The 27450-nt window shown below is 40.2% G+C and overlaps 1 protein-coding gene across 5 annotated transcripts in view; it reads right to left on the bottom strand.

The window, feature by feature from the left end:
- Positions 1-27450, bottom strand: part of SLC10A7 (solute carrier family 10 member 7) — a 282712-nt gene that overhangs the window by 136629 nt on the left and 118633 nt on the right. Inside the window, exon 6 of one of the 5 annotated variants that reach the window (XM_020978291.2) lies at positions 22156-22502. The exons of the other annotated variants lie outside the window; for them this stretch is intronic. Within the exon in view, the coding sequence (XP_020833950.1) occupies positions 22422-22502 (81 nt within the window). The 3' untranslated portion in view covers positions 22156-22421. Of the gene's footprint in view, positions 1-22155; positions 22503-27450 lie in introns of those variants that run through there. 5 annotated transcript variants of the gene reach the window in all.

Raw genomic sequence — 27450 nt, 5'->3', positions numbered from 1 at the left:
CACTGAGGCTGAGGGTTGAGAGATAGAAAATAGGATGGAAAGGTTTCTCTTGATCTTGTTCTAAGTTGGTGCATCCTACTACTGGTAGCACGCATAGCATTGAGATTGGAATCAGGAAGAACTGGGTACAAATACTTTAACAGGAACTAGCTGTGAAACCATGCTCATATAATTTAACCTCTGTGAGCCTCAGTTTCCTCATCTGTGAAATGGGGGTAATACCTATTGTACCTACCTCAAGGGCTATTGCAAGGTTAAATGAGATAATGCATATAAGTACTTATATAAATGCCAGTTACTATTATCACTGTGATTATTATCATTACTACCCCTGCTAGCAACTCAATCCTTTGCCTTCCTGTCTTCTTGCAAATCCATGAGCTTAAGGGAAAACCCGAGAAAGCCTTCATTATCATTGCCCAGGTAACTCTTAAGAAGGTTAGAATTTGGCCCGCTTTCTTAAGGTTTCTTTACACATCAGTGGGGGACGGAGGTGTCTCAATTTCTAGCTTACTGTGCCTCATGCCCAGTTACTGGTTACCCCGGGTTAATGACTTTGGCCAATGATTGAACAACTTGTCTCTTGATTTAATTCACAACATCACTTGTGGCTGTGCTCTTCTCTCCAGCTGCACATCCGAGGCTCTAAGGTCAGGCCCTCAACCACCTCTCACTTGGACTGTTACACTAGCTTCCTCACTAATCTCTCTGCTTCCAGTCTTTCTCCTCTCCAGTCCATCCTCTATAACTAACAGCTGCCAAAACAGACTTCCTAGGCTCCACAAACTCTGATGGCTCCCTGTGACCCCGAGGACCAAGTAGAAACTTCTCAGTTTGACATGAAAATCTCTTTACAACCCTTTCTACATCTCCTGTCTTCTTACACTTTACTTCCTTCCTCAAACTCTACAATCCATCCACACTGGCCTATCAGTTGATCCACACACTCAACAACCCATCTCCTGTCACCACATGGGCCTTTGGATACAGTCCCCAATGCTTGGAATGGACTCCTTCCTTTCCTCTACCTCTTGGCACTCATTCTCCTTCAAAACTCAACTCAGACACCATCTTTTGCTGGAAGCCTTTCCTGTGATCCCCAGATTTCACTTTACACTTATTTTTGCATATATTATACATATATGTATGTGTTATTTCCATCCATTAGATGTAAGATCCTTGAGGGCAAGGGTTGTTTTCCCTTTTTCTTGGTATTTCCAGCAATGACTTCAAAATGGTGTTGAGAGAGTTTTGTTTTCTGTCCACATGACAGCATCCTCTTTCCCTTTCACATGAGGTGCCTTTTATGCTCTCTAAATGGAGATCTCACGCTGAGTCCAATAAGATGAAATTTTATAGGGATAAATGTCAGTGACTGGTATAAGTCAAAACTTACTCTCATATTCATAGGAGCACCTCATCTGGTTTCAACTACCCAGATTACAGGCAGTTAGATGAAATCTTGGCTTTTAACTATCCACTTTCAGCATTCATTCTTTGTGACCAGTTTTTCAACCAGGGATGAATGGGAACCAAATGAATTGGCCCCAGTTTCACACCCTTCCTCTACCAGAAGAGCTAAGAGCTCATTTTAATGCCCCAAAAGGTGACTGGAGCTTCCAGCAAAGGCCAGCAAGTTGTAGTGGAAGAGCACGGCATTTGGTCTAAAAGGAGCTGAGTTTAAGTGCAAGCTCTATTATTTGTTGACTGTGAGGGCTTGGGCAAATGCCTTCACCTCTTTGGGCCTAATCTCATCAATAAAAATCAGAAGAGATTTGGGATGGAATCCTGCCTCATCATCTGACCACAGAAACTGTCTGGGCCATAGTTTGGAAATCTTTAAAATGGGGCTGGCTATCTGACAGCATTTACACCACAGGATTGATTTGAGGCCAAAATAAAAGTGTATGTGTAAACCGCTTTGTAATACTTAAAGCCTATACAAATATCAATTATAATCTTTATTATTTTTAATTTTCCTTACCACTTTCTTCACACACACCCACACACACACACACCCACACACCCACACACCACACACCCTCACACACCACACACCCTCTTACCTTAGCACTCAGTAAGATTAAGCTTCTTTGCTGAAGGGATCAGCAGTAGTTAGACCCATTCCAGTTTAAAATCTTGTGATTTCCCCATCCCATGCTTCCCCTTTTCCCTAATTCTTCCTATATGTTAAATCCATGGGGTCAAACTTTTTCCACTGACCTGTGTCCAATGTTACGTGGCTCAGATCTTACACTTTGTTGACATAATTACAGAGAAGTCAGGTTACCTCTACTTTGAAGGCTGGAGGAGGAATCTAGCAAAGGAGATACGTCCATGGTCTAGGTAAGTCTCTGACACATGGGCTCTTTGGCCTTTGAAGAATCACTTAACATTCTGGTGCTCTAGGCACCTCCCTAAATTTCTAAGTTACAGAGATAACATTTTTCCCACACTGGCAGAGGGAGTTCCCATAAGAATTCTGTATACCAATGATTATAGGGCCAATCCCTATCCTGGCAGTTGTCATTTAACAAATGGGGAAACCAATGTCAAAGTGAACAACTGACTTTTAGTATTAATTTGCCCCCCGCCCCCAAATTCCATCAGGACCTACAGGGTGGTGGTGTATCTGATAGGCACTTGATAAACATGAATTAAGCAACAAACAAATAAGCAGATGACTGAAAGGAAGACCTTGGCAAAGAATTTTCCACATCCCTTATCTAACTTATAGAACATTACTAAGATAATCATGAAAATTAAGAATTTTTTTTTAGAAATAACATACTTGTTTTATTTTCTGCCTCATATAACATCTAAATAACAGTAAGATATTTATAAGAGTGTGTTTCTCTGAGACATAGGTTGGACAATGAGGTTCAAAGTTAGAGGAGCTAGGCTCAGATCCTATCTTTGCTATTTGCAACCTAGGAGAATGTGGGCAAATCACTTAACCTCTATGGGCCTCAGTTTCCTTTTCTGTAAAATACAGGGTTTAGTATGGATAATCTCTGAAGTTATTTTCAGTTCTAAGTCAACAATCTTGCGTTGCTAAACGAACCTCTAGGAAGAACAAGGTGAAGCAGCAGATAGGGCGCTGGGCTCAGAGTTAGGAAGACCTACATTCAAACCCAGCCTCACGAACTTACTAACGGAAATCATTTAACTCAGTCTACCTCAGTTTCCCCAACTGTAAAATAAGGATAATAATAGCACCTACCTCCCAGAATTGTTGTGAGAATAAAATGAGATAATATTTGTAAAGCACATAGGCACAATGCTTAACATATAGCATAGGTGCTTAATAAATGCTTATTCCCTCCTCCTCCCTGCTATCTACTAAAAATGTGTCAATGTAGTCCTGTTTGGGGACAGAAGGAGACTAATGTATACCTGTATAAAATTTGTGACATTCAAAATATTATAAAAATTAGCAAATATCTTTGGTAAGATGTAACTTTGAAACTGATCCCTTCAGCAAAGAAGCTTAATCTTACTGAGTGCTAAGGTAAGAGGGTGTGTGGTGTGTGAGGGTGTGGTGTGTGTGTGTGTGTGTGTGTGTGTGTGTGTGTGTGTGTGTGAAGAAAGTGGTAAGGAAAATTAAAAATAATAAAGATTATAATTGATATTTGTATAGGCTTTAAGTATTACAAAGCATTTTACACATACACTTTTATTTTGGCCTCAAATCAATCCTGTGGTGTAAATGCTGTCAGATAGCCAGCCCCATTTTAAAGATTTCCAAACTATGGCCCAGACAGTTTCTGTGGCCAAATGATGAGTCAGGATTCCATCCCAAATCTCTTCTGATTCCACCAAGAATAATAGCAGTCTCCCTCTCTTGCATGATCTAGCTATAAACTGGTTATGCAAGAAACCAGCTCCTGATTGGATATTGTCGAGGGTATCTAGGGGGAACCCAAAAAAAGGGGACAAGAAGGACAGCCTACATGAGTTTCATCATCTTTGTGCTAAAATTGTGTAGGAAAGAGAAAGCTGAAAGCCAAATCCTATGGCAGAGACTAGACCGTGTATCCTTAGAATTGTCAAGAATCCTCGAATGATTTCTGTTAAGGGGTCAAGAGAGGTAAGAGCTATGATGTCTAACTCTGATAACGTAAAGCTGCCGAAGCTGTTGGAAGAATTCTTACACTGACCCTGCAAAAGGGAACGAAGTAAGATGGCATACAGAATTTCAGAGGTCAACTAATCCAGCGCCCTTATTTATAGAGGAGAAAACTAGCCTAAAGAGCTTAAAGGACATGACCAAGTTCTCTCAGCTAGCAAGAGGAGAATCTCTATTTGAACTCAGGTCCCATGATGCCACATTCAGCATTTTTTTCCACTGCTTCCTGAGGATGGGCTATTGTTTCCATGGTAATTCAATGTTTCTCTATATTTCTCTTCCCTATATTCCTCTTATTTCTAAATGATGGGGAATGATGCACATTATTTATTTTTCTGTGTGCAATTTGGAATTTATGGCATTTAACATTTGTAAAGGCAAATAAGGTCATTCCCATAAGAATAAGCCCAATTGGTACTTGGATTCCAAACACCAGTCATTCATTTTCTCTTTGCTGTGTGTCATGGATTCCTCCAAGCACAGTGCGCTTTACAGTGTTTTTGTTTGTATCCTTTCAATACTAAATGACTTTTCAACACTAATATTAGTATGAAATATGAATATTTCAATAGTAATGCTTTTCTCTGGCACAGACTACCCATGCCCAGCAAGCATCTGAACCTAGTTCCTTTGCAGAGAACAGACTGCGTGACCAGACCTCAATGTAATTTGTGATTTTGTATCTGGCAGAGCCATAGTATTTCAAAGATCTCACCCAACTTAGATGATAGTCATGAAAGGCCATTTTGTTTCTTTTTTAAGAAGACACATCTAAAAGACAGGAATGCAAAGGGTTCAGGAAATAGCACAGAGATCCTAGAAAATGTTATTTATGTGGCAAGATCGTTTTCTTTTTAAAAATCTATTTCCTCCACCAGTGACAGGCATTCAACCCAAAGTACGAAATAAAATGGGTTGTTTTCATGTACAGGAGTAGGAAAAGTCCCAAACTCAAGAAAGTATAGAAAAGGGTTGATAGTTCTCTACTGCATTATTCTAAGCAACAAAAGAATTGTTGCTGACATCACCTTAAATATACTGCATATTGACATGTTTTGGAGAGAATTACAGTTGTATGGCAGAAGTCAAAATCAAATTCCGTTCAGTCTACTCCGGTGTCTATTTTAAAAGAAAGCGCCCGTTATTATGCAAATATTTTAAGGGCTTTTATCAACCTTGCTTCTTACGTGCCCGACTGCTGGAATTCTACTCATCTGCAAGCAAAACATGTATACTAGTGATGTTATAAGATTACCTATGTGCCTCTAAGGACAGAGTCACCAGAACATAACTGGCCCAGAACCACTTCTCAGAAGTTCATTGTGACAGAAAGCATGACAAAGAAGGCCATAGATACAATGACTACAATAATGTGAAGGAAAACAATACTAAACGACGTAAGAAATCAAAATGAGTGCAACAACCAATCCTGCTTAATGAGCACTAATGAAGAAACATACTTCCCTCTTTTTGGTAGAGTCCGTGCACAGCTGATCTCTGGGTAAGGCCTTATAGTATATATATACTGTTAGATCAGGTCCCTCTGGGCTGATTTATTTTGTTTAGTGACTTTGTTGTTAGAGAAAGTTCCGTGGGCAGGAGTACTTATATTAGGAAGGGATAGTGATGTCAAAAATTTTAAAAGAAGTTAAACAAAACATTAAAAGGTCACCATAAAAACTGAATTTTTCTTCTTTAGAAATTCAGTCCCAAACGTTTAAACCGGTAAAAAAAAAAAAAGGTCACAGGATTTAAACATATAAGGGGTAGGGGGTTCAGAAGGAGGAAAAAAAAAACAACAGAATTAAGTCAAATAGATTGCAAACTGAATTAGACGTTGGGATTTTACAGGGCATTAATCCAATGGGTGCCAAATTAGATTTTCAAATTCTATAATACTTGATTTCTTTTCTAAAACTAGTTTTACCCAATCCCAGAAGTTTTTCCTTCAATGATAAGCTACATTTCTAAGTAGAATTTTTATTCAAGTAGGAGCTCTATTTTTTTTAAAGTATTTATGAATTGTATTTGTGATTTTCCCCTCCCTAAACATTACTTTTGACTTTAACACAGTTAGAACAGGTGAAAGAACTAAAAGATGGCTTACTTAGAACAAGTTCCATTTAAAGCCAGGTGGCACTAAATAACAAATATACATGAAGTCTTCAATGGCTCTGTGATCTTATCTGCACAGGTCCCCCGTAATAGTTTAGAATTCATCACAGCCCATCCATACCTTCTTGTCCAGAGGGATCTTAGCCAAGTCCTCCAGTAAATCCTCCACCGATGACAGACTCACAGCTCCAGAGACCTTCCCCAGCTATCCATCTTTTTCCCTTCTTCTCCCAACAAGACCAGCCCCTGAAACCCTTTTCCAAAGACTCATTTCCTGAACGCCTAATTTCCCCCACATAGTCTACTTCACTTTCTTCCATTCACTGAATTACACTATATCCAGATACACCAATGATCTGCATTAAACATGGAATCTGGTATTGGGAACTCCCTCCATCAGCTCAGATCACAACCCATCAAAAGTAGAAAAGTCCTAGGGAGTTGCTCAAGGCTGAATTCCATGCCTGAAATGCTCTCTCCTCTGCTGCTGCCTCCTAGAATCCCTAATACTATTCAAGGCTCAGCTTCAAGCAGTACTTCCTACATGAGGCCTTTTCTTGACTCCTTCCCCAAAACTGTTAGCACTTCTCTCCCTCCATCTAAAACCAATTATTTTGCATATATTTTGTATTAACTTATCTGTATATATATTATTTTCCCTCCAGTAGAATGCAAGCTCTTTGAGGGCTTCTTTTTATCTTTGTATATCCCCAGTGCCTAGCACAATCCCTGGCTCATAGCATGGGGCTTAACAGCCTTGTTGAATTGTACAGGAGAGTTTAAATGTCGGGCCCAAAGTTGGGAAGCTAATGTGAGAGGTGAAATTCGAACACAAGGAGTCTCGACTTCAAGCCCAACATCTCTACCCAATGCCCCATGCTGCCTCTAAACCCTGAACATTATTCATTTGGAACATTTGGAGCCTGTTTATTGCCTGATGAAGCTATAGGACACTTAAGAAGCTACCGTCAGATATTTTTTAGACATCTGGAGAAACTCTTCCAAGCTCATCAACTGTAACCATTGTCCAAAGCCCTGGAGACAGATGCTCAGGAATTTCTTAATAAGGAATCACAACCACAAGGAGACATGCAATTGATTATGGACTCAACGACAGAACCTCCACTGCTATGAACTACAGCTATAAGCAGGAAGATGAAGGTCCCATCAGTTTGTGCCAGGGAAACTGGACATAACAGCCTCAGATTTTCATCAGAAGTACAGAACTGAAAGCTGTCCATCCCACAGCAACACCCAGTCACCAACAGGGGAACCCTAAAACGTCACATGCTGAGTCCGTGGGGTTCTCTGGGCAGGAAGAAGGCAGCAAGATAGGAGAGTGTTGCAGCTGTTACACAGTGAGTTGGGTCAGGGAAATAAATGCAGAAAGAAGCATCTTAAGGATTCCCTGTAGCAATGTGGGCAACTGTGGATAGTGGAGAAACAAATGTAACCCAAAGACTATCAGGAATTAAACTGCGCCGTATGAGTAAAGGCCTGGGGTGGGAACTACAACTCTCAGAAGCAGATATGGGAACCACAGACTCTTCCCAGAGCTACGGCCATGAAGGGCACACCCTAACTGTTACCTGCCCACGCACTGGGCATGAAGTGCCACTCCCTCCCTTCTCCAGTCCTCCCTCACAATTATATTATAACACACACACACACACAAAAACCAGTGATCCTATTTGGTAACATATACAGGATTTCACACACATGGTCTATCACCTCTCTAAGAGGGAAATATTCTCCATGATCAATCCTCTGGAACTCTAACTGGTCATTGCATTTAATCTGATTTCTGATGTCTTTTAGTGTTGCTTTCATTTGCATTCCTGTAGTGGTACTGTAAATACTGTCTTCCTGGCTCTACTTTCTTTACTCAGCATCAGTCTGTATACATCTTCCTTTGTCTCTCTGAATCCCTCACAGTGGCTACCTTTGGGGGGGGGGGCCTAGACTTGTGATTTCATTGGTGTAGGAAACTCCCTGGTGTGGAAATCCTTTCACCAATGCAGATCACCAACCATTCTACAACTCAGTCTTGACTGAGACACCTGAGAGATCAAGTGACTTGCCCAGGGCCACTCAGCAGTATGTGCCTGAGGCAGGGCTTCAAACCAGCTTACTATAATTACACATTATGCTTGCACAATAATGTTTCATTACGTTCATAAAAATACATTTGTTTAGGGAACCCCCAAGTGATGAGTAATTACTTTGTTTCCAGGTTGTCGCTGTTTTGGTTTTTTGTACTATAAAAAGTATATTATAAATATTTTAATATGTATGGGGCATCTTTTCTGTCACTGCTCTCCTTGGAACGTATACTCAGAATACATCGTATCTTGGTTAGATAATGAAGATGAATGACAAACTGCACCCAGAATTGAACAGGAAGAGTGAAGTGGGCTAGATGGCTTTTGGGAATTGCACAGGGCTTTCAATGACCCCATTCTTCTCCTGGAAACAAACATCCATCCCTTTTTATACCAACATTCTTTCAATGATGTTACATGTCTGTGAATCACAGAATACCACGGGCTCTGGGGAATCAAGACTGTGAGTCACACAAAGGGCAATGGTGGGTGTAAATAGGTTGTGGAATACTGCCAATTAAGAATTACGTGCAAAAAGTGGCAGAAATGATATCAAAAAGATAGATGATCAGGAAAGGAAGTAGGATCAAGCTTATAAAAAGAGAGTGAGGGTTTAAAAAAATGGACATAGCACAGGCTACTCTGGTACCCAAGTAACATCAGAAGAGCCAGTGAAAGCCCTCTCCTCCACATTTCAACAAGCTGCCTATAGGGTTTTACAGGACACCACGGACAATATTCTCATACGATAAGGAGATGCAGACAGGTCAGGGTCTGCATCTTTGGCAGGAATATCCACATCAAGGAAATCCCAGACCCATCTGCACTAACTGAAATACGGCCTTTCACATAACCTATAATCTTCCCAAATTGGACTACTAACTATCCTCTAGACAATGCCTAGGTTTTTCCATCTCCATGTTATCGCTTGGAATGTCCCCTGGATTCCATTGTCCCTTCCTCTGATGAAATCTGAGAAATCCCAGCCAAAATGCCACCTTTTCCAAGAAACCTTTCCTGATCACGCCTTAGTGGGTAACGATCTTTGACCCTTTTGATATTGCAGAACACTTCATGCTGTGTTTTTTTTTATTATTATTGCTGGGTTATATGTATATATGATTATGTGTCAATATTATACATAATTTATGTAGCTGCCAAAACCTACTAAAACACAAACTCCATGAGGACAAGTACTACGTCTTACTTAAACTTTTTATTTCCCCTAGCATCTAGCACAGTGCTCTCTGCATAAAAAAGTTGTTTAATATATATATTTTTTAAATAAATGAATCATCCCTGTCAGCATCTGTGGCCTCAGAAAGTAGGCTGTCGATTTTTTAAAGTATGAGTTGTCCACTTTTTAATCCCTCTCTCTGGCTATAAACCTGCCCCTCCCTCTTTTTCTTGTCATACATCTTTTGATGATATGATTTCTGCCACTTTTTGCACAGAATTCTTAATTGGCAATATGCTGCAACCTATTTACAGCCACTATTACCCTTTCGGTGCCTCACAATCCTGATTCTCCAAAGACTGCAGTATGAATGGAGAGTAAACTCTCTATACTCATTCAAAGATCATTTATTAAACAGCTGCTACACGACCAGCACTGTTCTAGGCACGGGGGACATAGAGTACTTTGTGAATTCACTAATGGAGGCAAATTCATTATGTAAATTTTCTACCCCAGCCTCCTCTGAATAGAACAAGCTCCAAAATTCCAAAAGAATACAAGTTAATCAAAGGCAAGGACGCTTTTGTCTTTGCTTTCATATTCTTGGGGTCTAGCACAACTCCTGGAACACGGCAAATACTCAATAAATGCTGTGAATGGAACTGAACTAAAACTCTGTTGGGTCCAGTTTTGGAAAATACGGCTTCACTCTATAGAGAAAAAGAGAATGAAAAGAAAGGTGGATGATGGTGTGATGAAGCTTTGTCAAGATGCCAGGAACTTAAAATTCGACAAGGGAATCATTGCTAAGGGTGTAAAGAAAAGAACCAAAGAACAGAAGAGTGGGGGGGGGGAGTACATCTCCATATACTCTCCGTGCCTGGTGTCCGTGGCACCTGAAACATTCCATTCTCTCTCCAACAAAGAAGACAGACGATCATGCAGCATCAAAAAACTTGCTCATCATGAAAGAAGTCAGAGGGGACAAATTAAGATCAGAGAATCTAAAGTCAAATCTGGGCTAGATCTACTGCTTGCTGACAATGAGGCAATTGTACGTAAAGGCAAGAATAATAGCAGACGAGCTTAGTCGTGGTGATCAGGAAGCACTTTAATTCAGCATAATAAGAAACAGATTCACAGAGCCTAGAAATGGCAAGAAGGATCAAAAGTAGCTTTGTAAAAGCTACCCAGCGTTAGAAAGGGAAAGACAAGTTTATCTCAGAGAGGGAGGGGAAAAAAGAGAGAGGGAAAAAGCAAACAAGAAACGCAAGATGAGAATGTTATAAAATTTTTTTTCATTATTAAGAATTTTTGTTGTTCAATTGTTTTTAGTGGCGTCCAACTCTTCGCGACCCCATTTGGGGTTTTCTTGACAAAGATACTGGAGTGGTTTGTCATTTCCTTCTCCAGCTCATTTTACAGATGAGGAAACTGAGGCAAACAGTATTATGTGACTCGCCCAGGGTCACAGAGCTATAAAGTGTCTGAGGCTGGATTGGAACCAAGGAAGATGAGTCTTCCTGACTCCAGGCCCGGCACTCTATCCACTGTACCACCTAGCTGCCCTATATTACTAATAATAGTTGACATCTATATATGCATTTATACATATGTGTATGTATATACAGTGTCCATGATCTCACTGGAGCATCCTAACAGCCTTTTGGTTAAATATGAAGGGTGTTAGTTTCCCATTTTACAAATGAGAAAACTGAGGCTCAGCCAAAATAACTGATTTGCCTATGGTCATACAGGCAATAACTGAAAAAGTCCACATTCGACTCCAGGTTTTCTGACTCTGAGGTCAGTGAACTTCCACACAGTCATGTTTCTAATAAGCAAACACCATCATCACTTCTTGGACAACTTGGGTGTTCAAGCTCCCCATCTTTCTGTTTTCTGCACCCCTAATTCTGACCTTGTTCTTGACCAGCCAAGATTCTGATAGACAGCTGATAAGGCTTTGGGGATCACAAAGTACTTTTCTACAAAATAGTCCTGAGAAATAGGTAACAGAAGCATCATTATCTACCTCCTACACGGCTTTTTTTGGCAGGAGTCCAAGCGTGGGGGGATTTTTATTAGTGTGGGGGAACTCCTAGCATGGAAACTCCCTACACTAATGCAAACCAGCAACTCCTCTACAACTTATGGTCTTACCTGGGACTGCTAAAAGGTTAAATGACTTACCCAATGGCCACATAACCAATGTGTGTCAGAAACAGGACTTAAATCCAGGACTCAAACACCTGCCTGTTATTTGCCATACCAGTAGTGTCAAATTCATACAGAAAATGGATCCCTGTAGACTATACATTGACTTAGATGGCCAGAAATTAATATTATCCATGTTGTACTGTGTTTTTTATTTACTTTGTTAAACATCTCCCAATTATCCTATAAGCTGGCTTGGGCCACACTGGAGTTTTGCCAGCTTCTGGCAGCTGTGTTCAACACTCAATGCTTTTGACTGCTACTCCCTATTTTCAACATTCTATTTTCCACCTGAGCACCACTGGACAGGCTGTGTATCCTGCCTGGAATACATTCCCTCTCCACAGCTGCTCCTTAGGATACCTAGCTTCCTTCAAGGCTTGGTTGACACGCCACTTCCTATAAGAAGCTACTTTCTCAATGAACACTCAAATGTTACTGCTCTTTCCCATTTTTAGAGATGAGGAAACAAAAGCTCAGGGAATTTAGATGACTTACTCATATAATAAATACTTATTTGAATTGTTCACCCTACTCATTTCCTTATGCAACCACAGTGGACTAAGAAACTGGTACTGTATATTTTTTAGAAATCTGGAGACACTCTTCCAAACTCAGTAAATATAAGGTTATAATTGACAGAGCCTAGATTTGAAATCAGGTTTTCTGATTCTAAGTCTGAAGCTTTCTGTTACACCACCATTTTTCTTCTCTCAACTATTTATGGGGCTTCGAAGAAGAGCCAATAGGAACAGTAAAGGGTAGATCACATATACATACATACACACACAAAGCAGTGCTTTAAGATTTGCAAAGCATTTTTCTTAAATTATCTCATTTGAGGAATAAAGGTTAGGTGTTGGGCTACAGACTACAGAAACAGGGGCTCTGCCAGGGCTGAGGGCCTAAACCAGGAGCTTCCTGTGGGTCAAGGGCCCCTTGACTGTAAGGAGTCATTTCAAGGGGTTCCAGATCTGGGTTGTCCCTGGATAGATCCTGAGGATATGGAAAATGATTTCTACATATAAGACGATACCCATGGAAGCAGGCCAGGGGCTCTGAGAATGAATAGCTCAAGCAAAAACTTCAGTCTTTCACATATATAAACAGAACGGACCAACACTGATGACTATTTCCTTCACATATCTGAAATATGCCTTGAGAAAATATGCTATACCACCTGCTCTTATAGGGAAAAAAAGACAGAATGCAAAATAAATAGAGACAAGCTAAAATGCTTCTGAAATGTGTTAAAGAATATATATGCATATATACATATATAGCACATATGTATCATCCATAAATATTTACATATATTTAGATGAAGAGATAAGAAATATGACAAGAAGGAATAAAAGAGAAAAAAATTTCATGGAAAGAAAGAAAAATAAGGAGACAGACAGCCCCAGGATTTACAACACCTAAAATAATTCAATGCAATTCAATCCAAATTATGCCATGCTTGGTACTAGGAATAGAAAATGAAAGGCTTGGCCTCAAAGATCTTGCATTCTATTATGGTGATGCAATATGAAGATAGATGAGGAAACAGAAGATAATTGGAGGGGGGAGATAACAGTAACAACTCAGGGGATCTGAAGAGACTTCTCATAGGAAGTGGCACATCAACTAAGCCTTGAAGAAAGCTGGGATTCATTCCAGGCAAAGACCACAGCTTGTTCAAAGGCATGGGAGTGGGAGATGGAACACTGAAAATAAGGAAGAGCAAGTGTGCAAGGAGGAAGGAGATGGAATGCCAAGTTAAATGTGCTTGTTTTTTATTTTATTTTTTTTAATTTTTAGGCAATTGAGGTTAAGTGACTTGTCCAGGATCACACAGCTAGTAAGTGTCAAGTGTTTGGGCTGAGGCCAGATTTGAACTTAGGTCCTCCTGACTTAAGGGCCAGTGCTCTATCCACTGCACCACCTAGCTGCCCCTACGTTCCTGTTCTTTAAAAGGTTGTATGCTATACCAGGAAAAACGTGGCACTAAAACCAAAGAAACTAATTTCCCTGTGTGATCCCTGGCAAACCATTACAAGACTAAATGACCTCTAAAATCCCTCTAGTTCCAATACTCTATTAGTATAACCCAGGACTGATTACTGTGTTTTATAGATTATTATAACTCAAGTTTTCAGATTTGCCACTGTGTGGTCAATTAGTAAATACTTGGGTGTTGAGTTTGGGTGCTATATTTACAGTAGACTTACATGTTGGGAGTCAAGTCTTTGAGTTGAGATTTTCTAACTCAAAGTCCTATGCACTCATATACTATGCTATGTGCATATTCTTGTGCAACGGAAGTCACAGATGGGCAGATTTGGGCTCAAGAGAAGGAAGTATTATTTAACAACTAGAACTATCTAAAAGTGTAACGGAGGCAGTGAATGCCTTATCAATGGCATCCAAAGGGTCATCCAGACTTTGAGAGGAGTCTGGATGACCCTTTGCTGGGGATGTTGTAGATTATTAGAAAGATTCCTGTTCAGTGAAGTTCAGATGACCCTCTGAACTCCCAACACTAAGATTCTATCATTATCTGAGTATTACTCTATTCCAATTTGCCTCTTGAAGATGTCTACGTGAGCCTGTGGTCACCACAAAAGGGTGTAATAGTTCTCAAGTCACAATCATTCCTGACTTGGTACATGAGCTAGAATACTTACATGGCTTAAATGATTGACTTAATTACAGAAATAAAGATAAGCACTGCAGAAAAATGAAGCAGTACAAATATGGATCAGGGTCCCATAGTTAGGAAGAAGAATAGAGCCACCTCTATGTGGTTCTATCATGATGTGCTTTCTTCTATCCTATAGACTATCCCTACTTCTAATACACAGTTCATGAGAAGAGTTGAACTGCCCATGTTAGAAATATATTAAATTGAAAGGAAATTGCTTCAAGGCACTATGTAAAAGGCCAACATGAACAGAATGGATTTGTAAGTTAATTCAGGTTTTGAAGGTAGGGAAACCCTAAAATCCAGATCAAAAATAACTTTTCAAAGAATGTATATTAGGAATTTTTATTACATTAAATTAAAAAGGTTTTGAACAAACAAAACCAATACAACCAAGATTAGGAGAAAATCAGAAAAGGGGGAGGGATTTCTACAGCAAGTTTTTTCTGATAAAGGGCTCATTTCTCAAATATACAGAGATCTGAGTCAAATTCATATGAATGCGAGTCATTCCCCAATTGATAAATAATCAAAGGATAGGAACAGGTCACTTTCAGATGAAGAAATCAAAACTATCTGTAGTCATATAAAAAAATGCTCTAAATCACTAGTGATTTGAGAAACACAAATCAAAATAACTCTGAGGTACCACCTCATACCTATCAGATTGGCCAATATGATGGAAAAGGAAAATGATAAATGTTGGAAGGGATGTGGAAAAATTGGGATACTGATGCATTGTTGATAGAGTTGTGAACTGATTCAATGATTCTGGAGAGCAATTTGGAACCATGCCCAAAAGGCTATAAAACTGAATACCCTTTGACCTAGCAATAGTACTACTGGGGGGGCACAGCCAAGATGGTGGAAAGAAAGCAGTGACTTGCTTGAGCTCTCCTCCAAACCCCTCCAAATACTCATAAAAAACGGCTCTAAACAAATTCTGAAGCAGCAGAACCCACAAAACGACAAAGTGAAACAAATTTCCAGCCCAATACAACCTGGATGATTGATCAGAAAGGTGTATCGCGCCGGGCTGGGAGCGCAGTGAAGCACGGCATGGGCGAGCAGGCCACAGCGAACCTGGAGCAGGCCTCAGAGGACTGTATCATGGCCAGCTGTGGAGGTTTCCAGACTCCTCAATCCACGAATGCCAAAGACAACTTAGAAGGTCAGTGGGAAAAGTCTGTCTCCGTGGTGCTCAGAGAGGAAGGCGGGGTTTCACCTCCATTTCCCAAGAGCTTGGCGGGGGGGGGGGGGGGGGGAGCTGCTTCCCGAGCTCCCCCACAGACTGAGGGGGAATCCAGTGGCTGATCAGAGAGGGATTGCAGGGATCTCTTTGCCAGTGCTGAGGCAGGAATCTCTTGCTTTGCCTGTGCTTGGATCTGGGTCACAGTTCTGAGGGGCAGTCCTGGGGGGAGGAGGAGTGGTGGTGTGGTGGAGCTTGTAGTGGCTCTAGAGAGGAATCCCTCCTCACAGTTACGGCACAGAAAGGAGTACTTGTGGTCACAGGCCAGGAAAGGAGTAAACACCTTGCCCCTTATCATACCACCTTGGAAGAACTGAAAATTTACAGGTCCCTACAAGTATCTCTGAAAACAGCTACACAAACCCCTGAAGCTTGGGACAGTACACTCTCCACATTGGAAGCAGACTCTTACCTTAACAAAGAGTTTAAAACTCAAGTAATTGGCCGGGATCATGAGCAAGCAGCGCAAAAAGAGTCAGACTATATTATCTTACTTTGGTGAAAAAGAAGATCAAAATATACAACCAGAAGAAGACAACAAAGTCAAAGCTCCTACATCCAAAGCCTCCAAGAAAAATATGAATCAGTCCCAGGCCTTGGAAGAGCTCAAAAGGGATTTGAGAAGCAAGTAAGGGAAGTAGAGGAAAAACTGGGAAGAGAAATGAGAGTGATGCAAGAAAATCATGAAAAACAAGTCAACAGCTTGCTAAAGGAGACCCAAAAAAATACTGAAGAAAATAACACCTTAAAAAATAGCCTAACCCAAATGGCAAAAGAGGTCCAAAAAGCCAATGAGGAGAAGAATGCCCTAAAAAGAAAAATTGGCCAAATGGAAAAGGAAGTCCAAAAGATTACTGAAGAAAATACTTCCTTAAAAATTAGAATAGAGCAATTGGAAGCTAGTGACTTTATGAGAAATCAAGACACTGTAAAACAAATCCAAAAGAATGAAAAATTAGAAAACAATGTGAAATATCTCATTGGAAAAACAACTGACCTGGAAAATAGATCCAGGAGAGAGAATTTAAAAATTATTGGACTATCTGAAAGCCATGATCAAAAAAAGAGCCTAGACATCATCTTTCAAGAAATTATCAAGGAAAACTGCCCTGATATATTAGAACCAGAGGGCAAAATAGAAATTGAAAGAATCCACAGATCTCCTCCTGAAAGAGATCCCCAAAGGAAAACTCCTAGGAATATTATAGCCAAATTCCAGAGTTCCCAGGTCAAGGAGAAAATATTACAAGCTGCCAGAATGAAACAGTTCAAGTACTGTGGAAACACAATCAGGATGACACAAGATTTAGCAGCTTCTACGTTAAAGGACCGCAGGGCATGGAATATAATATTCCGGAGGGCAAAGGAGATAGGATTACAACCAAGAATCACCTACCCAGCAAAACTGAGTATAATCCTTCAGGGGAAAAAATGGTAATTCAGTGAAATAGAGGACTTTCAAGCATTCCTGATGAAAAGACCAGAGCTGAATAGAAAATCTGACTTTCAAATACAGGACTCAAGTGGAACATGAAGAGGTAAACAGGAAAGAGAAATCATAAAAGACTTATTAAGACTGAACTGTTTACATTCCTGCATGGAAAGATGATATTTATAACTCATGAGAGTTATCACAGAAGTGATCTATAGTCCAACCCCCTTATTTTATTTTGTTTTAATTCAATTTTATTTTTATTTTAATTCTAATCCCCTTCCCCATTCATTGGGGAAAAAAAGAGAAACAAAACCCATTACAAATACGTATAGTGGCACAAAACAAATTTTCATATTACACCTGTTCTAAAGTGGGGGGGAGGAGGAGATGAGGGCAGGGGAGACAAGAAAAAGAAGAAAATAAGCTTCAATCTCTAAGTCCATCAGCTCTATACAAGGAGATAGCATGTTTTATAATGAGTCCTGTGGAATCTCAGAGATGAGGTTATTGAGAACGAGGGAGGTCTCCACATCAGCAGAAAGTTCCTGAGCCCATGGTCTGAACTTAGGTCCTCTGTGACTCCAAACTGAGCATACACTTCTCATCTGTCCTAAGCCTACTTTGCTACAAATCTAAAGGATGCCCTTCACCAAAGGCTGCCACTGGTCAACAATTCCAAATTCTCTGAGGTGAGAGTTTCTTCACTTGTAAAATAGTGATAATAATAAAACCCAACTGGTTAAGTTGTGGTAAGGATAAAAAGAGATGATTTAGTTTAATAAAACTTCAGGAGTTATGTAAATGTCCACTATAACAAAGATGACAATGTTTAACCTCTCACTGTTCCGAGGTAACTCTATACTGTAAGTTACAAAGCTGGTACTGACCTTCACTGGTAGAGGGAGTTCCTAACACCAAGGAAATCACAGGACTAGCCAAAAAGGAAAAAAACAAAAACAAAAAATGGGTTTCCTTTATCAACTCCACTCATGGTCTTACAGATTTCTAACATGTTCCCTTCTTTGCTTCCATTTCCCTGCTTGAAGAGTCTTAATTTTTTTTTCAGTTTGCTCCGCCATCCCTCTGATTATTTTTATAATGGATTGGCAACCACAATAATGACATTCACAGAGCAAATAAAATTTTGAGATGCTGCCATAACTAATGAAGTCTGAGCAATGATGAAATAGGCTTTAATGAGGTTTGAAATGTGGTCTGAACATGACAAAAAGAAAATCAATATGGAAAAATGCTATCAGTCATGTACAAGAAAAATCTTTTAAAACAGTAATGTACAAAGAACTGTTTGACAGTTCAGAGAAAAACTAGGGTTTTTTGGGTTATGATCTCTTGATATTAAAATTAAAATTAAATAAGTGGCTGTCTAAATGCTTTGGGTATCTTAAATTTTATTTGGATTGGCAAATATTGAGGCCTTGTGCTGTCAAAATCATAAATCTACCTTTTTATGATCAAAAGGTGATTGGGTCCATTTACTTCTCTTTTGTTTGCTGTATTTTGCTTTGTTTTTTGAGTCTGAATCTTGCCTAAGACAGAAAAGCAGCTGTCACTGAAGAACCCAATTCCACTAACAGTACAGGTATGGGAGCTTCAACCCTTCTTCTCTCTTTCTGATCTGGGTGACCTCACCCCTCCTTGAGCAGTGTGGTGATCCTCCAATCTCAAAGGGGTGACCATACTGGTATCCAACTTAGGGAGAACACCCATTTGGCTAAAATCACTAGCTGCCCCAGTATAGCTTAGAACTCCAGAGCTCAAACAATCTACTACTCTGAGCCTATCTAGGAGCAAGGATTCTAAGCATGTACAACCACATCTAGTGGTACAGTGGATAGAGTGCTGGACCTGGAGTCAGGAAGACCTGAGTTCAAATCCAGCCTCTGACGCTTACTAGTTATGGGACCCTGGATAAGTCATTTAACCTCTGTCCACTTGCGTTTTCATATCTGTAAAATGAAGGTAATATTATCACCCATTTCCAGGGTTGTCCTAAGGATCAAATGAGATAGTATTTGTAAAGAGTTTTACAAACTTTAGAGTATAAATGCTACTACTGTCATTATCTCCTTAATATTAGTTGTAAGATTATAGTTGTACGATTTTGATCAACCTGTGTAGTAAATTCTGCCACAGGAGGAAACCTAGATCTTGAGAGTGAGAATCTGATTAGCACTTTTCAGAACCGCAGACTTTGGAAAAAGTACTCACAAGAGTAACACAAAAGGGAGTTTGTAACTCCGCTGCACCTTAGAAAAAGCACTTTGTAAATGGAAAGGCATAAATAAGCACGAAGTCACAGCATCTCAGAGCTGGAAGGGTTCTCCGAGGCCATCTGTTCCAACCTGCACCTGGCCAAGAAAACCTTCTGCCCACATGCTCTTGGCCAGCCTTTGCTGCAAAGGCTCCAGGGAGGGAAAGCTCGCTACTCCCTGAAGCAGCGAATGCCACTGTAAGACGGCAATACTTGTTAGGAAGCTTTTCTTTACATACAGGCTACATCTGCCCCTCTACAATTTCTGGTTCTCCTCCTTGGAGAGGCCAAGCCACTGGGGTCACACTCCTCCAAACAAATATCCAGAGGCCTGAGGTAATTCATCAAGTATGGGCCATTTCAGAAGAGAGAGAGAGAGGAGGAAAAAGACAGAGACAGAGAAGAGAGAGACAGAAGGAGACAGGAGAGGGAGAGAGGGAGGGAGGGAGAGGGAGAGAGAGAGAGAGAGAGAAAGAGAGAGAGAGAGAGAGAGAGAGAAGAGAGAGAGAGAGAGAGAGAGAGACAGAAGAGAGACAGAGAAGAGAGAGACAGAAGGAGAGAGGAGAGGGAGAGAGAGACAGAGAAAAAGACAGAGAGAGAGAGAGAGAGATTTGCTAGAGCCTGGACCAGGGATGGGGACCTGTGGCCCTGAGGCCACATGTGGCCCTCTGGCCTACAGGTTCTCCACCCCTAGTCCTGACCAAATCTTGTACACTAGCTTACCAATGAGTTCCTAATTTAGCTAATAATGGCTCTATTAGGTTTTAGCATGCTCTTAATTTACTTTGTATAGACCCTCCAGGGAAGTACATTGAATAAACACTACTTCTTTCTTAGTAGGAAATTCAGAATCTCAGATTGAAAGTTGGAAAAGGTCTTGGAGGCCATCTCATCCAAGCCTCTTCTTTTTATGGATGAAATACCTGAAGCCCAGAGAGGTTAAAAGCAATTTGTCGAGAGTCACCATGCAGATAGTAAAGGAAAGAGGCAGGATTTAAACTCAGGCATTCTGGACTCCACATCTAATGCTCTTTCCCCTCTGCATCCTGAGACCCTGACTGCTTCCTCTTCAGCCTATCGCAATATTTGGCTCTTAATCGGTCTCCCTGCCTCCAGACTTTCCTCTTTCCAATCCCTCTTCTATACAACCATCAAATCAACATTCCTAACATATTAGTCTAATCATGTCATTCCTTCACTCAAGAAGCATCAACGAAATCTCTACTGCATCCTCTAGGATAGAAGACAAACTCCTGGCTGGTATTTAAATTTCTTCACTATAAGGCTCCAAGGTGATCTTTTCCCCTCTACATTCCAATCAAACTGCCCTACTTGCTATATATGGTAATCAGTGTCTTTCCTCCATGCCTTTGCCCATGCTGGGCCCCATTCCCCCCGCGCCTGGAATGCTAACCCATCTCCTCTCCCCCTCACAGAATACTGAGCTTTCTTCAAAGGGGCAAGGCTCACTTCACCTCCACAAGACCTTTTCTTGATGATCTCACCTGTGAGAGCCCTCAGCCCTAAAATGACTCTGTACTTATTTATCCACGTACAGGTGGATTCCCTAAGCTCATTGAGAACCACGGTTGTTTCCTTTTGAGTACATCCCTAGCACAGCAGGAGGGGATCAATAAATGTTTGCTTATTCAGCTGGACTTGTGAGTGAAGTTCCCTGAGGGTGTGCCTGGCTCTTAACCTAGACTGTTCCTTCCCTAAGTCTCTCTGCCTGAATCAATGGAATGTGGTTTCCATGCTGGGCTCTAGCCCTCGACCAGCTGGGACCACTCCTTCTCTGTTCTAGGCCATATAAGCCTCCTGTGACAAGTGGTCATAATAATCTTACTAATACGGCATTGAATCAAGTCACAGGGGAGGGGGTGGCTAGCCATCCCACCAAACTGTCTGGATCCTTGACCTGTGCCTACAACCACAATTTCTGACTCCTGACTCAGATTGGCATCAATGGACTCAGAATCCCCTTATATTGACCTTGACTATAGATGTTGTGACTGACCCCTCCTTCTCATAAACTTAGTGAACCACCTGAAAACATCTAAGATAACACCACACTGTGAAAAGTTAATCAAGGGGATCTGAATTTTTTTTTAAAAGGACAGCTTTTCAGTCCCCCTGAACCAAGTCTCCACTGTATAGCTTCATTAAAGTCAATTCTCACACATTAAACATGTCCAATCAATTAATCAGCATTTATTAAGTGCCTACTGAATGCTGGGCACCCTGCTGCTAGGTGCTGAAATACAAAGACAAAAAATGACAAATGACAAAAAGCTCCACCCTCAAGGAACTTTCCTTATTATTCACATTATTACTTAATAATGATTATTACTGTAATAACTATATATACTAATGCATAAATGTATAATACACTGATATGTTAATATAAATCATAACATATAAATATATTATACATTGATATATTCATTTGTTGTCCTTCATAACTGAAGAGGACCAAAATGACATCACGGTGTGTCTGACTGTGGCTGATCAGACTATTATGAGCTTGGATGGCTCCACCACAGTTAGGCACAAATAGTCAGTATGAACATTTGGGAAGGAGATGTCTCCAAATTAATCTATGTTATTATAAATCTATAATAATTTATATAATAATATATAACACAATGTAAACTAATATTTATTTCATATGTAACATATAATATATACTACATTGATATAATAAGGTAAATTTATATATTAAAACATTCCAAAATTCAATGTCAATATTTATGAGCATATTTGTCCTTTGGCATTATTCATCCCTGCATTCAATTCAATTCAATTCAACAAATATTTATTAAGAATCCATGATGCACATGGCTCTATGCTAAGGCATAGTTACCAAGGCAAAACCCCTCAAATTTAAATGGTCCCTGCTCATAGGAGCTTACATTCCACTAGAGGGATGGATGCCACACAGAGAAGTCAAGGCAAAGTAATTTCAGGAGGGAGATAGCACAAATAACTGAGGTGACCAGGAAAAGCTTCAGGAAGGAGGCGAAAACTGAGCTGAGTCTTCTAGGAACCTCTGCCCTGGAAGGAGAAGAGGGCGTGCATTCCAGGAATGGGGTGACAGTCTTTGGCTGGAATGCAGAGCTCCTGACAGGAATAATAAAAAAAGAAGTCAGGAAAACCTGGATTCCAATCCTACCTCAGACACTTAACTGTGTGTCTCCAGGAGGAGCATTTATACTTCTATTAGCCTTGGGATCTTCATCCGTACAATGGATATAGCACCTACAGTACTGATCTTACAGGTCTATTGTGATGACAGATGAACTCTTTGCAAACTTTTTGTGTTACACAAATGGAAGTTACTGTTATTAGTAATAATGTGAAACAAAAAGTGCCCCCCTCCAGGAAGCCAAATAATCAAAAGTTGCCTATAGTCTCACATCCCAGTCACTGTGTTTGTGAGAACACTATTTCTCTCCTTCCTCTCAGTTTATCTGATGCATTACTAGCAATAAAAACCCTCAGCTAGCAAGTCAATATGAGTGACATCAGCTTTAATGCTATAAATTGTTGCAGTACTATTCACAGGCCAGAACAAAAAGTCTCCCAGGAATTTTGGCATATTACAGCAGGACTGTGTATACTGAGTCAAAAGTTCTTGGTCTACTATAACCTGCGGCATTCAAATGTTTCAGTTAAAATAACTATAATAGAATAATGACAACAATAATAAATACAATGTGAGTTACAAGTTCAGAAATTATGAATAATTAATTTAACCATTTTCAAGATCTAGGACAAAGATTAACAAAAAGAGAGGAGGAAAAAGGAATGTGCAGATGGGCACAGGAATGCCCAGGCCCTGCTAGTCATAGAATCTATTCACTCAAAAGCAATTTTATTCCCTTTTATAAGGTAACTTATGGTTGTAGACAGGTCATTAGTCTAGGATATAACCAGCGTCTCGATGATTGAAACAATAAAAAAAAAATCAAATATGAAGATTGATCTTGAAATGCATTTCCCAACCTAACAGTGCCTGGTACATAGGTATTTAATAAATGTTTATCAATTTCATTGACTGATTATCTGGGCTGCATGACTGCTCACACTCCCACCGGGTGAGATGGAAGTCACTGACTCTACTCTTTCTGGAAGGATGGAAGACCACCAGGCCCCACCATCTGTCCTACCACTTCTCCCTAAGATTCTCCACACCATCTGCCCTGTCTATACCCTCCAAACTTTTTCAATGCTATCTAATCTACTAATCTAGACTAAGGAATCCCTGGACCTCGCCAAATGCCCTCCCCCCCACCCTTAGGAGTTCTTGGCCTTTCCATCTGCCCTACAGCTGAACTTTCTTATATGTACTGTCTCTCCCAAATAGAGTGTGAGCTCTCTCTTGAGAGCAGATAATGTCTAAATGTGTCCATTTGTATACCCAATGCTTAGCACAGTCCTTGCACACAGTAAGCATTTAATAAATGCTTCTTCATTAAGTTATTCATTCAAGAACAATCACATTATCACATGTGGGATAGAATGCTTGAAATGCCATGTTTGGAAATTGACATTAGACCAAAAGGGGGGAGTCATATCTCACGCCACTAATCTTTGTTGGTCTATGCTATTAATGAACCTTCAATCCCAACTACAACTCACACTGGGCAACCTTTCTCCAGCTACAAAAGAAGCTATTAATAAGTTTTACTTTTAATAAATTAATTTAATTTTTAACTTTTCAGAAATTAGATTAATGATTAAAAAAACATCAGGAGAGTATCACCCAAAACATCTCTAATTAAATTCTGTAATTCCTGCGACATGTGATTCAAGAGCTGGAAGAGGCCTCCAAAGTCAACTAGTTCCACTCACCCTCCAAAGCATTATCTCGTACAACATCCGGCAAGTGCCACCCAGCTTCAGCTTGAATTCCTCCAGGGAGAGAACCCACCACTTCCCAAGGCCTCTATGATTCTGCTTGCCTTCCCTGAGACACTCTTCAATTTATCAGTCCTACTAAACTCTGGTAACCAGAAACGAACATAATACTCAGATCAAGGCAATTAGGTAGTATAGTGCATGGACTGCTGAACTTAGAATCAGGAAGACCCGAGTTCAAATTCAACCTCCAATACTTACTGTGTGACCCTGGGCAAGTCACTTAACCTCTGTCCATCTCAGTTGCCTTATCAATAATATGAGGATAATAACAGCATCCCATGGTTGTTGTGAGGGTCAAATGTGATAATATTTCTTTTTTTTTTTTGAGTGATAATATTTCTAAAGCCCTTAAAGGTGATGAGGGAAGAATTATATATTAAGTTCCCATTTCTGTGCCGGGCACTGTTAAATACTTTACAAATATAATTTTACACACACAGGCAGGTACTATTATTATCCCTATTTTACACTTGAGGAAACTGAGGCTGGTAGAGGTTAAGTGACCTGCTTAGGGTCACACAGTTAATAATGTCCGATTTGAACTCAGGTCTGGCACTCTATTCACTGTGCCTCAAAACTAGCAAAATAGCTAGCGTTTACATAGTTTTAAATCACTATATAAATCCTAGTGATTGATGATAATGATAGTAGTAACACTGTGCAAAAAATGAAATCAGGTTAGTCTAACACAACCCACCTTGACTAAAGCCATCCTATCTATTTGGCATCATTACTTCTTTTTCTCAAGGTTTAATTAACTATCCATTCCAGAATTTCCCCAGGAATCCAAGCACAGATGACTGACCTGTGGTTTGCAAATTCTATATTCTCTTTCCTTTGCTGAAAAGCAACCCCATTTGCTGTCTTTCAGTACTTCAGCACCTCTGTCATTCTCTAATCCCCTTCAAATCATGCCATCAGTGCCTCAGCAATCACAAATACCAGCTCCTTAATCAGGACCAGTGAATCAAACCCAACAAGGGCAACTGGGTGATCACTTACCAGCTCTTTGGTTATCTGCAATATTAATTCTGTTAGTCATTTTTGTTTAGAGATCACCGAGGAAAAACTTCATTCATATCCCAGCATTATTGTTACTCTATAATCAAACTTCTCTCTATATAATTAGAGGGTGACTAGGTGATGATTGGATATGATTAGAGCAATAATGGTGGCCACCCCTCAGTGGGTGGAATAGGCCGCCTCAGGAGGCAGTAGGGTCCCCTGACTGGAGATACTCATTCTTCTGATTTTTCTCCCCTTGACCTCTCATTTCTAGTGTTTTCACCACCACCTCCAAAAACACCTCATACTAAATACACTTCTCTGTGGACATTTTGCATCCCCAAATAGAATGCAAGGTCCTGGAGGGCAGGAACTGATTCGTTTTTGTCCCCATTTAATCCCCAGGGCCTTCCACACAGTACAAACTTAGTAAAATTCTGCTGAGAGCAACTGGATGTTTTAGAAGGAATTACTATTTAGAGATGGGTTGGACAAGATGACCTTGGGTAGCCTTTCCAGCTCTGAGATTCTATCATCGTCCTTCAGCTCACTAAAATGTCAGAACAGAACAAAATAAGAGGGGGATCCAGGAATCACGATATTTCTCTGTTAAATCACACTTTTAAAATGTATATTTTATTGTTCACAGATATCAGTTGGTTGGCTTTTTTTTTTAAATCAGACAAATTGGGTTTCTTAACTTGGTTCTATGGACAGTCAAGGGGCATACGGATATACGGATAGCTTAGCTAGATAAACTTAGATGGGGTAAAAAAAACCTGACATCTTTATTTTCATTAACCCTTGGCAATCCTTTATATTTTATTTAGGGAGATTGCAAGGAAAAGATACCAGAAAAGAGGGCATCTATAGTAGGGACAGCCTCTGGCTCTCCAAAGTTCAGACTCCCAATACCCAACACACAAAGAGGTGCTTACTAAGTGTTTTCTGAGGGTGATGGCAGTAGTGAAACAGGGACAGCATCCCCATCTGCTGTGACAGTCACAGCACCACCAGTGAAGACGAGAAGTCAAAATTCTTATTGCCTTACACGGGGGCATGTAAGCCTAGGGGTTAGCTGGGCTTATCTATTAAAAAAAAAAAATCTGGATGTAGCATTCACACTTTGCTCATCCAGTGCTGATAAAAGGAAAAGGGGTGGGAGAGGAAGTTAAAATGTAAAAGGCAGCTTTTTCCTAACTCTAGAACAAGCTCACACAATCAAATGAATAATTTAACTAGCAGAAACTTCACCCATACAGAATGCTGCCAAGACACCAATGGCGGTTTCACTTCAAATTTGTAGGGCCTTTAGTCAGTAGGCTTCATCTGCATTTCTAACACCTGCTTCAGACACTTGTGAAGTACGGTGCTATCTGGGAAAAAAGTCTGCTTTTATCTTCCCACTGTCCAAAGGGGGGTGGGGGAAGATGCAGCCTAGAAAGTAATTACTTGGTTTAAAAGTGATAGGCAATCACAAAGTTTGATTTGGGGCGGGGGGAATATTTTTATGCATTGCATCAAAAGACCATTGAAAAAAAGAGTCGCTTAAACAATTTTTCTTTATATGAAATTTCCCCTTAAAATAGAAACATCAGTTTTACAAAGTAAAAGAAAAAAAAATAGCCCCTTGAAATAGATTATCTTACATGTAAGCCATAAAGACTGTCAGAGCTATGTTCTAGAGGCTAAGAATACTAGCCTCAGTTGTGTGGAGAAATAAATGGGGAAGCAAGAAGGATCATGAAGGCCAGTTATTAAATTGTGTTTCTTCTTTAGTGCAAGTTTAATAGAAATATTGCTATTAATTAATTAATTAACAATTGCTATTAAGAAAGGACCTTAAGGGTCGAGTCCAACTGTCTCAATTTATACATGAGGAAATGGAGGCCCACAGGGAAGGGACCAGGTGCTGGGGGACAGGGTGACCATGCACCAATTTATCTAAAAAGAAGAAATAAATGGGACCATGGGAAAATCAGCTCCTTTCCCAAACAATGAAAAGTAGTGGAGGCAGAAGAGAGATGTTAATGTAAATGTCAGCAAACCACTGGATATCTCTCTGGAGCAAATAAGCACGGTTTAAGGAAGGAGGTGGGAAGAGGGAGACAGTAAACGGCGGGGATGAGGGTGCACTGCA

This window comes from Phascolarctos cinereus, unplaced genomic scaffold (assembly GCF_003287225.1).
Source record: "Phascolarctos cinereus isolate Bilbo 61053 unplaced genomic scaffold, phaCin_HiC Scaffold_9;HRSCAF=440, whole genome shotgun sequence".
NCBI lineage: Eukaryota > Metazoa > Chordata > Mammalia > Diprotodontia > Phascolarctidae > Phascolarctos > Phascolarctos cinereus.
Note: the sequence above shows the minus strand (reverse complement) of the source record. Positions and strands in the feature narration are given on the sequence as shown.